The sequence below is a fragment of the Corythoichthys intestinalis genome, chromosome 2, assembly GCF_030265065.1.
Source record: "Corythoichthys intestinalis isolate RoL2023-P3 chromosome 2, ASM3026506v1, whole genome shotgun sequence".
NCBI lineage: Eukaryota > Metazoa > Chordata > Actinopteri > Syngnathiformes > Syngnathidae > Corythoichthys > Corythoichthys intestinalis.
The window spans coordinates 64,928,833-64,941,310 of record NC_080396.1 but is presented as its reverse complement, the minus strand read 5'-3'; the positions used below and the strand labels follow the sequence as shown (position 1 = coordinate 64,941,310).

At 38.7% G+C, this 12,478-nt stretch overlaps 1 protein-coding gene across 7 annotated transcripts in view; it reads right to left on the bottom strand.

Annotated features, from left to right (window-relative positions):
- The window catches only part of agrn (agrin), a 526,155-nt gene that overhangs the window by 175,654 nt on the left and 338,023 nt on the right, over positions 1 to 12,478 (bottom strand). For all 7 annotated transcript variants that reach the window (XM_057830472.1, XM_057830467.1, XM_057830469.1 and 4 more), the window contains one exon: positions 2,995 to 3,216. In XM_057830472.1, the coding sequence (XP_057686455.1) occupies positions 2,995 to 3,216 (222 nt within the window). The remainder of the gene's footprint in view (positions 1 to 2,994; positions 3,217 to 12,478) is intronic.

Genomic DNA, 12,478 nt, shown 5'->3' with positions numbered 1-12,478 from the left:
ACATTTGTGTGGAACTGTAGTTCACGACAACAACAAAAAACTTTTTTTTTCTCGCCGAAACTGGTAAAGCTCTTTACAAGGCAATTATAATCTCTCCTGATCCTTAAAATAAGACTTGTTTTTTCTTGTGCAACAAGTGGAATCAAACGACAGCCAGGCGAGTGGACCGAGTTCTAGTGGCGACGAAGCCAAGCGAAGTTGCACCCAGGCGGATTACATGGCGACTGGCAGAGGGGGTGTGGAAGTCGCGGAAAAATATGAGACAAAAGAGGAAGTGGTCGTGCCACGTACAAATGTTGTACTACACCACACCAAATGCACATGTAAGAATTTAAATATTTAGGGCTCACATGTACTGTGCTCGACATGAAACGGGAGATCAACAGGAAGCTACTTCGGAGTTAGCGTGCACTGGTGATGAATCAAATTTTCATTTTGTCACACTGTGGTGAGGTTTGTCTTGTCATGGTCATTTCCTGCTTTATTTTCTAAGTCTTTTCCTCCTTGTTTCGGAGCACTTGCCCTTCCTCATGTCCTCCCTAATCACCAATTGGTTCCACCTGTTCCACATTACTTTCTGTGTGTATATATAGTCAGTCTCCCCTTTGTCTTGTGCCAGAGTGTCATCGTCTGCTGTTGTGTCACCCAAGCCCACGTTTGTCCACAGCCATAGAACTTTTGATTGTGAATCTTTCGTAAGCATTATTGAGTTTGTTTGATCCTTTGTGTTTATGTTAATATTTTTGCCTTCCACAGTGGAGTGACTTTTCGTTGTGCTATTTTGTCTGATCCTGAATCCATCGTAAGCATTTTTGAGTTTGTTTGTTACTTTGTTTTTGATAAATGTTTTTGCCTTCCTTGGTGAAGTGTTTTTTTGTTGTTGTTGTTGTTGAACAATCTGCCTTGTTTGTTTTTCCTTGAGAGAGACATTGTTAAATATTTTTTGGAAACCAAGAAAACTGCATTTGAGTCCTGCCTTGAGTCCAGCCTGACACATTTTCCTTGATTTAATCATTTATATAAGTCTTTGATACCTCAAAATAGTTCCAAACCATGGACATGTTGGTGGTGGGCCAGTAATGTTGCTTCTAAGCCTGTCGCAATATGCAATTCTATTTATTGCACGATAAATAAAAATTAAGGCAGTAATTTTCCGCTGCGATTTATCACCTTGCGTGCACGTGCGTGCAGCAGACGTGCTGTTAATAGTTCGGATTCCTTGTTACCAACTGCGCAAAATGCATCTTCGTTCCAGGTCTGGCAAAAATGGCGCCGGAGCCAGTCGTTCCCATTATATCCTATTCTTCAACGTATACCGGCCACGTCAGTGCTCCGGATTGACTGCGGACCATTTCCGGCGTGCTGGTGTTGTTGACGTGTGGGCGCTCCTGTCAGGGTTGACGTTTCACGCGGGGTGGCTATTTTTCGGCACAACACCGGATATTTACAACGAAGTCCGTCAAAACATTGTTACCGACTTGGCTGTTACGAACAACCTCGCTTTGACAACGGACAGCTGAATGGACATAATGAACATTGAGTGGCAAATTAAGAGCGCTGTGCTTCAAACTCGTCCTGTTTATGAAAGTCTCTTGTCATATGCTGGTGTTGTGCAATAATGAGCAGACGTGACTTCTGTGACGTTTGCTAACTTTTTTAATGCGCGCACACACTAGATATCATGAAAAAGCAAACTAGATGTGCTACGTCCCATGCCACTGGCTACGTGAGCCCAGAGTGATTATGGGACACGTAGTCCATATACTACATCGATGAATTATAAACAGCCATGACTGAATGGAAGTTAAGAAGGCCAAATCAATCCATACCAGTGACTATAGATAATGCTGCAAATATTGTTAGTTCAGTACCTGACACAGACACAGACCAAAAATAGGATGTCTTGCTCATGTAGTAAACCTAGCTGCTAAGAGTGCTGTAGCAATCAACAGTGTGCCCAGTTTCACCTTACAAACAGTAAAGATTGTTCTCAGCACTTTTATACAAAATTTTTTCAGATCAGTAAGAAATAAGCACATAGATATTATGCACTAAAATGCATGTTTATATGTTGGCAATTTAATTTTTGCTTATTAGCAAAAAAAAAAAAAAAAAAAAATTTTTTTTTTCTCCAGAGCATTAAATGTATTGAATCGGATCGCAAATCGTGTCCCCCTATTCGAAAATCATACCGAACAGTGACTTAACTGTATCGTTGCATCCCTATGGAATACCATTGCAAAAGCTATGAGGGCAAAAGTTATTAAGTGCAATTTTATTTTATTTTTTTCACATTTTATTCAAATAAAATTCACATTTTATTAATTCTGTGTTTCTGTGCAGTATTAATATTGTTGTCTTTTACTTAAGATGTATGGTCTATTGCTTTTAGTTGTGATTTCTTAAGTATTTTTGAATCTAAGAGTAAATATCGCGTTTAAATGGGTGTATTTGATCTAATAATATATACTGTATTCTCACTGTGTTATTGTAAGTTGGTTTTTTAAAAAAAATGGGGGGGGGGGGGGGGGCGCAATAATATTGCATATCGCAATAATTTATGAAATAAATTATCGCACACTAAAATTTTTTATCGCGACAGGCCTAGTTGCTTCCCGCCAAGTTTTGATTAGGTCATCACAAGAGGACTACAGTTCTTCACACTATTCAGTGGTAAACTTTTGGTCTTTTCACTGAAAACCGAAAATGCAATTTTAGCTATTATCTTCAGTATGCATCAGCAAGTATTGAGTGCCACTCAGGTAGCCACTCCAGGTTGATATTTTGAACAAAGGCTGTTGATTGTTTGGGAGTTACTTTATTATTGTGATATTTTGTTGGGCTGATATTGTTTGGAATGGTTTAGTTAGGTCTGTTTCATAAAAAAGTGTACCTGGCGTATCAACCCTGGACAGTCTATAGTCAATCAATGAGCAGTTTTGAATAAGCTACTGCGTGTGAATTCTATGTTATGTTTAACATGCAGATACTTACCACAGGGTCCTTTATGCTGGACATAGATAGCCTTTTGCAGAGCGCAACCCATTGCTCGCATCTCGCAGGGGCTGCCGTAACTGCTGCCGTCAGAGCCACAAACCGTGTCTGACGATTGGGGGCAGGCTTCCAGGCATTCACACACTGGCTCATGATTTTTGACGACACACACTGCGCCATGATGACACACTTTATCCAAGCAGGGGCTTGGCATGTTGAGATCTGAAGGCCAAAAATCCAGAAAACAGAAACTTTAGAACATAAAATGACAGGTATTGGTAAAATCAGGCAGAGGTTGGAGAATGGTCTGTTGTTAGACAGGCAAAGGTGACACTTTATAGTTCAACTACACTGAAAACTGTCAGAGAGGAATGTAAGGGAGTATAGTACATATGACTATGCAATACCATACTGTTTTGACACCTCATCTTCCTGACATTTCTTTCTTCATTAGCCTATCCTCATGTATTCTGGACTTTTCAGCAGTCTACCTGAACTGGTGACATGGAGAACAGCCAACACACACACATATGGACACACGCACACACACCAAAAAAAAAAAAAAAAATGCTGGCTTGTGGCACAGCTGAGATGAAAAAGCCTTCGAACAATGGCTTAGCAACCAAGTAAATGTCCGGATTAATTGACATTCCCAGTACGCCCCTTCAAAGGCTGCCATTTGCATCTCAGTTAGAGCCATGGCTTCAACCAAGCCAAAGAGTAAAAAAAAAAAAAAAAAAAATTGAGAACAGGCAGAAATAATATGAAAATATAAATGAAGAAAAGAAAGAAGAAAGAGCCCTGTGCTTAATAATTTAAAAACTGCGGGCTCCTGCGCAGAGTCTGATATGAAATGTGAACATCACAGAGAGGTGTCTGTGCCAGTCTCTCCGCTTCCATTCCAGCACGGCTTTATTAAAACGTAGGCTGGATTCTACGCTGACAGTTCCCAGAAGATGGGTCCAGGCATGGCAGACACGACCTTAGTTGTTCAGAAGAGTAGGAAATTCGAACAGTCATTTGATCGGCGCCTGTCGTCCTGACTCAATCAATTCTTTCTAACCTTACTAGTCAATTGAAGTATTAGATTGAGATCTCGCGGCCGAGTGGTGTGAACTTTTGCATCGAGTGAGTATGTGAGAGGCAACTTTCATAAGCCTTCAGCTGTGAAGGATGGATCTCTCTGCCAAATGTGGTGTGCCTACAGGTCAAGGTGGCAAATAAATCTTGATGAAAAATTGCCAATGTAGCCTCCGAGCTACCTACTTAAGTCTTCATTTTGGGTTTATTTATTTTTGGTTGCTTCTGAATGTGTGGGTAACGGTGTCCATTGTCTTACATAAGTGTCACCATGTTAGAATGAAATGGTCTCGTTCCTGAGCATGCTTTGAATCTTTTTAATGATTTGTGTGGCATTTGGAGTTGTGTCGTCTTGCAACTCTGATGCTACATTACTTTAAAAACTGACAGAAACAAAACTCCATAATATGTCAGGAAACATCCCTGAAATGTGTATTTAATGGCAAGAACATAGAGTTACTGTTTGTGGTACTGCTCAGAGATGCAAAAATTCTGGAATGAGGTTATCAATGTTATGTCAGGAGTGTTTAACATCAAACCTTGGTGTGAGAAGCTTTGTCTTCTTGCTATACTGTGATACCTCTACTTAGGAACGTCTCTACTTACGGAATTTTCAGGTTAAGACACGCCTCAATGGGAAAATATTGTCTCTTTTTACAAAATAAATTTGAGGATACAGAAGGCAAAAATACAGTATGAGCCGCTACTCGCACCTCCAGCTCCAAAGTGTACTGGACGTATCATACTTATAGCTGGCTATTGCCTAGCATCTTCCTGGCATCCAGTTGGCTAAGAGGGACCTCTACTATGTGTGTATGTGTGTATCCCAGCGTCCTCCTCATTTGCCTTTCATGTACTGACAGCTTTAACTGAGTGTATTAACTTCTACCCTTTACTCTATTTCTTTTTTTATATAATGCACCACTCTCATTTTATGTTTGTTGTGCAATAATCTAAATGTAACATGTATTTGTTACACGTTTTGATGCATTTGTATTCTTTAAAAAAGATTTATGTCTGAATTTGTGGGGACAGTGGTGGAATGGATAAGGGCATTTACAAGAAAAACATTTCTCTACTTACGGAATATTACTTTTAAGAAACTACCAATTCATCTTTGCAAAGCGTTTTAGTTAAAGCAGACAGTTTTTTTTTTTTGTCTTTGTGATTTTTTTCCAAAGATCAGATAACATTTGATACTGATTTTATGCAGAAATGTGACAAATTCCAAAAGGTTCCGATACTTTTTCATACCACTCTAAGTGAAGAGGAAGTTGGTATAGATTCAGATTCAGATTCACACTTGGTACACTTTACACTTGGTACTTAAGGGTATTTATTATATGGGTTTTGCACTTTACCAACTTAGTTGTATGGATGCTCCAAATAAAGTTTCGTTGTGCTTTTGCAACAATGACAATAAATATTCTGAATCTGAATCTGAAGAAAAACGCTTCTCTACTTACGGAATATTACTTTTAAGAAACTACCAATTAATCTTTGCAAAGTGTTTTAGTTAAAGCAGACAGTTTTTTTTTTTTTTTTTGTCTTCGTGATTTTTTTCAAAGATCAAATCACATTTGATAGTGATTTTATGCAGAAATGTGACAAATTCCAAAAGGTTCCGATACTTTTTCATACCACTCTAAGTGAAGAGGAAGTTGGTATAATGTAGGTGACTAATACAAATCTAAAGAACATGATATTGCAGAATCAGGCTTCACTTAACTATTAAAAATGATGAATGAATATATAAATATTTGGGGTTTTCTGAGAGCAGTGATCTTATGGTTTCTAAATTTTAAGAGGCACTGAAGGTGCACAAAAACACAATAGCTGTTTTATAGTTAAGTTGAATTAAGGCTAGCTTTGAAAATGAAAGACTCCCTACAACCCTTACAAAGTGTGCAAGCTTAAGCTCAACTATGGCCTGTGCAAAAGTTCACCCGCTTAATTCACAGGAAACCGTGGCCTGCGATAAAGCCTTTGTCTCCCATTTGCTTTATTTCACACTTGTAAAAAAAATGATAAACTATTTCCATCCCAAACTGTTTTTATCACATATTACCTCGGAGGCAAAATTTCTGCCTGATTTATTAATGTGAGTGCGTGTCATGGACAAAAAAGAAAAAAACAGACCAATCCCCCCAAGTGTAAAACTCGGTGCTGCACAATAAAAAAAAAAGAGTCCTCCCATTTTTCTCTCAAATGGAGAAAGAAGACTTTTCAGTATTCCCAACACAGTTTTGTGGCCGTGCATTGTTAATTAGGGGTGTAATTAAACTGCATAGACCTGAATCAATGTATGATTGTTTAAGGACGTTCGACTGAAACAAAAAATCACAACATTGTGGTCTTTTAGACATGCTGTTTTGTTAACAAGAATGAAGTTCTCTCAAATGTCTGAATTGTTTCAAAAACAACACTGACAAAAAACATCAAAACTGCTTAGTAATGTTTATTGCTTGGAAATTTAACTGATTTTGTCAATTGTGCATGTAACACATTAGCTGAGTCAAAGGCCCTTCAATCGAAATCAAATCGTGTCTGACTATACCTAATTGTTTTCCCAGGAATCACTATAGTATCGTCATGAAAGCGTTGATTCATACCTTCATTCTTAATAGTCTCCCTCCCCAAAACCCTTATATCCAACACCTAGCATGAGTCTCTGTTTCTGTGACAGAATGAGGCAAAGCAGTAAGTTATTTATTCAAGTAAGTGACTATTACGTGACATCTCAATGGGAACATCTTAATGGCCAAATAGATTGGCTGTTCAGGCAAGATGCTGTCACTCCCCAGGCTGAATGATCTTTCCCACTTGATGATGGAAAGTGAGGACATGACTAACGACTTCTGCTCCACATTCAGCACCGCCACACAATATCGGACTTTACATTACATACTTGTGACACCACAAATTGTATCTAGACCTGGCAATCGCAGCTTGGCATGGCTCTAAAATTTATTACAGCGAAGCCTCAGATTTCAGATGTTAGATTATATTTAGGGCTGTCAAACGATTATAATTTTTAATCGAGTTAATTACAGCTTAAAAATTAATTAATCGTAATTAATCGCAATTCAAACCATCTATAAAATATGCCCTATTTTTCTGTAAATGATTGTTGGAATGGAAAGATAAGACACAAGACAGATACAGTGCCTTGCAAAAGTATTCGGCCCCCTCGAATCTTGCAACCTTTCGCCACATTTCAGGCTTCAAACATAAAGATATGAAATTTAATTTTTTTGTCAAGAATCAACAACAAGTGGGACACAATTGTGAAGTGGAACAACATTTATTGGATAATTTAAACTTTTTTAACAAATAAAAAACTGAAAAGTGGGGCGTGCAATATTATTCGGCCCCTTTACTTTCAGTGCATCAAACTCATTCCAGAAGTTAAGTGAGGATCTCTGAATGATCCAATGTTGTCCTAAATGACCGATGATGATAAATAGAATCCACCTGTGTGTAATCAAGTCTCCGTATAAATGCACCTGCTCTGTGATAGTCTCAGGGTTCTGTTTAAAGTGCAGAGAGCATTATGAAAACCAAGGAACACACCAGGCAGGTCCAAGATACTGTTGTGGAGAAGTTTAAAGCCGGATTTGGATACAAAAAGATTTCCCAAGCTTTAAACATCTCAAGGAGCACTGTGCAAGCCATCATATTGAAATGGAAGGAGCATCAGACCACTGCAAATCTACCAAGACCCAGCCGTCCTTCCAAACTTTCTTCTCAAACAAGGAGAAAACTGATCAGAGATGCAGCCAAGAGGCCCATGATCACTCTGGATGAACTGCAGAGATCTACAGCTGAGGTGGGAGAGTCTGTCCATAGGACAACAATCAGTCGTACACTGCACAAATCTGGCCTTTATGGAAGAGTGGCAAGAAGAAAGCCATTTCTCAAAGATATCCATAAAAAGTCTCATTTAAAGTTTGCCACAAGCCACCTGGGAGACACACCAAACATGTGGAAGAAGGTGCTCTGGTCAGATGAAACCAAAATTGAACTTTTTGGCCACAATGCAAAACGATATGTTTGGCGTAAAAGCAACACAGCTCATCACCCTGAACACACCATCCCCACTGTCAAACATGGTGGTGGCAGCATCATGGTTTGGGCCTGCTTTTCTTCAGCAGGGACAGGGAAGATGGTTAAAATTGATGGGAAGATGGATGCAGCCAAATACACGAACATTCTGGAAGAAAACCTGTTGGTATCTGCACAAGACCTGAGACTGGGACGGAGATTTATCTTCCAACAGGACAATGATCCAAAACATAAAGCCAAATCTACAATGGAATGGTTCAAAAATAAACGTATCCAGGTGTTAGAATGGCCAAGTCAAAGTCCAGACCTGAATCCAATCGAGAATCTGTGGAAAGAGCTGAAGACTGCTGTTCACAAACACTCTCCATCCAACCTCACTGAGCTCGAGCTGTTTTGTAAGGAAGAATGGGCAAGAATGTCAGTCTCTCGATGTGCAAAACTGATAGAAACATACCCCAAGCAACTTGCAGCTGTAATTGGAGCAAAAGGTGGCGCTACAAAGTATTAACGTAAGGGGGCCGAATAATATTGCACGCCCCCCCTTTTCAGTTTTTTATTTGTTAAAAAAGTTTAAATTATCCAATAAATTTTGTTCCACTTCACGATTGTGTCCCACTTGTTGTTGATTCTTGACAAAAAATTAAAATTTTATATCTTTATGTTTGAAGCCTGAAATGTGGCGAAAGGTTGCAAGGTTCAAGGGGGCCGAATACTTTTGCAAGGCACTGTATATACATTCATCATACAGTACATAAGTACTGTATTTGTTTATTATAACAATAAATCAACAAGATGGCATTAACATAAATATTAACATTCTCTTAAAGCGATCCATGGATAGAAAGACTTGTAGTTCTTAAAAGATAAATGTTAGTACAAGTTATAGAAATTTTATTATAAAACCCCTCTTAATGTTTTCGTTTTATTCCATTTTTTTTTTTTTTAATTTTCAATCAAAAAATAAACTAGTAGCTCGCCATTGTTTATGTCAATAATTTCACCATGCTCGCTCATTGTGCTGAAACCTATAAAATCATTTAGGCCGAAGCGCCAGCAGAGGGCACCAAATACCAAAAAACAAGTAATAAGCGGACATTACACTGCTGTTTGAGCAGTACATTGTTGTTTGAGCGGGGCATGTGCGTTAATTGAAAAAATATTTTAATGTGATTAATTTGAAAAAATTGATTACCGCCCGTTAACGCGATAATTTTGACAGCCCTAATTACATTATATGGGAACTGTATATATCATTTGGAAAAATATACTTCCAAAATCTCCCTAAAAATTGAGGGAAAACTTAAAAAGATGTAAGTTAGAAATCATTTAAACATATGTAAAACTCAATTACATTTTTTAAAACTAATTAAGGGATCTGATTTAATATATAGCATGTTTTGATTGACTGGCACCCTTTGAAAATTCATGTGATGCTTCTCTAATTTGTGTAAATAACAGCACCTGTTACTTACCTGTGGCACATAACAGGTGGTGGCAATAACTAAATCACACTTGCGGCCAGTTAAATGGATTAACGTTGACTCAATCTGTTTTATGTCCTTGTGTGTACCACATTGAGCATGGAGAAAAGAAAGAAGACCAAAGAACTGTCTGAGGACTTGAGAAGCAAAATTATGAGGAAGCATGGGCAACCTCAAGGCTACAGGTGCCATCTCCAAAGGCCTTAATGTTCCTGTGTCTACCGTGCGCAGTGTCATCAATAAGTGTAAAGCCCATGGCAATGTGCCTAACCATCCTAGATGTGGACGGAAAAGAAAAATTGGTGAGAGGCTTCAACAAAAGATTGCGTGGATGGTGGATGAAGAACCTTGACTAACATCCAAACAACTTCGAGCTGTCCTGCAGCCCGAGGGTAAAACAGTGTAAATCCGTACTATCCGTCGGCGTCTGAATAAAAAGGGACTCTATGGTAGGATACCTGGGAAGACCCCACTTCTGACCCAGAGACATAAAAAAGCCAGGCTAGAGTTTGCCAAAACTTACCTGAGAAAGCCAAAAACGTTTTGGAAGAATGATCTCTGGTCAGATGAGACAAATGTAGAGCTTTTTTGGGAAAAGGCATCAACATAGAGTTTACGGGGAAAAAACGCGGGCTTCAAAGAAAAGAACATGGTCTTCACAGTGAAACCTGGCGGAGGTTGCCAAATGTTTTTAGGTTGCTTTTCTGCCTCTGGAACTGGACTGCTTGACCGTGTGCACTGCATTATGAAGTCTGAAGATTAGCAACACATTTTGCAGCATAATGCAGGGCCTAGTGTGAGAAAGCTGTGTCTCCCTCAGAGGTCATGGGTTTTCCAGCAGGACAATGACCCAAAACACACTTCAAAAAGCGCTAGAAAATGGTTTGATAGAAAGCACTGGAGACTTCTAAAGTGGCCAGCAATGAGTCAAGACCTGAATCCCATAGAACACCTGTGGAGCGATCTGAAAATGGCAGTTTGGAGAAGGCACCCTTCAAATCTCAGAGACCTAGAGCAGTTAGCCAAAGAAGACTGGTCCAAAATTCCAGTAGAGCATGGTAAGAATCTCATAGATGGATACCGGAAGCGGTTGTTCGCAGTTATTTTGCCTAAAGGTTGTGCTACTGTATTAGGCTGAGTGTGCCAATACTTTTATCCGGCCCATTTTTGGAGTTTTATGTAAAATTATAAGGATTTTTTTTTTTTTAATACTCTTTTGAGTTTTTTAATTGCAAGCAAAATAAATGAAGATATTACTACCAAAGCATTTGTAATCACAATCATTTTCTGGGAGAAATTGAGCATTATTTTACAGAATTGCATGGGTGCCAATACTTTGGCCAGCAGTGTTTGTACTTCCTGCTTTCTGCTTTTAAATGTCACACCATAAGTTCCTACTGCCCTAATGGTTATAATCTTTCCCATCCCATCCTCTTCCGTATGCTGCTCTCCACTTGGCCTATTGTTGATGACCTTTCAATTTGTATTTTGCAGTTCTTTTCATTATGTTCTATTATCTACTTCATTACAGGTATTAACGTTTAGGTTAGGTACGTATATGGTATAATACAAATGTGTTTTTTTAAATCCCGGTTTTACCCCAATTATAAAATTTAATGTGGCGTGTCAGTAGTGCTTGGAACCGATTAGGGCATGTACATGTTAAACGTGTCGCTATACACAAAATTTTGGGGTTACAAGACTACTTCCAGTACCAATTAATGTCGTAAGTAGAGGTAGCACATATACATACTAGTATATATAGAGCCCAGTATATTGAATCCTAAGAAAGTTACGTTCCACATTTGGTATGTTTAGAAAAAATAATGTATGATAGACTAATAGACCACCTTTGACAACAAACAATTGCAAGGATTTGACTTTGTCATGTGAAAATGAATGAGCCATTTTGTTTCATTTGAGTTAAAATACACAGATGTTAACGTATTTAGACATATGCACTCTTTCCCAACAAATGTAAATTAAATGCTTTATGATGAAGACATCTTCATTCTGAAACAGATTGCGAATTCCACTTCAAGTCCGAATGAATCATAATGTGGCAACCTATTAACAAAAATTCCAAAACCCTTATACCAGGCTACATTCCCATCAAACCACTGTATCATGTCTCCAAATTGCTGAGGGAATATTTAGGCACAGTAGGTCCTGCTCAATTCATGCATACAGTAGGCACTTAGACCCCACCCTCAACCCTGAGGGTCCAGATGCAATTCCAATTGGTTCATGTTCATATTATACTGTCGGTGGAATTGGCACATTCCAGGTGATGCTTGCAGCGGCCAAATTGTTGAGAGAAATACCTTACAAGCTCATTACAAGCCAGCAATCCAATGGGACTGCCAATCCAAAGCAAGCACTGCCTTGTCTTTTTTTTTTTGCCTGCTAGCCTTTGATCGAAATCCCTCGCCCTCATTTGCATTAAAAGACATTCATGTATGATATCAGTGGAGGAAAAGGCTCCATTAACATAAAGGAACGGACATACCCTGTAGGCTGTGTCTGTCTACTCCTGAATGCTTATAAGAGGAGCAAAGTTCTTCTCAACTAAGACGATGGTGCATTTTACTGTAAGTAGAATACTGTGTCGTGATTCATTTGTTAATTTAAATGTGTGTGCTTAAACATACGGTTCCTATTGGCTGTTCCTGCCCGGATGTCATTTTAGTGGAATACCTGATATATTTACATTTTTTGATTGGCCAAAAGGGCCATTAAAATTTGAGGCATGTGACTTCTGCCCAGAATTTGTCAGGTTTTATAATGAATCGCAATTTTTGTCCAGTTTGCTCAGTGGAGTGAAGACTAGAAGTGCAATCAAATAAAAGCAAATTTGC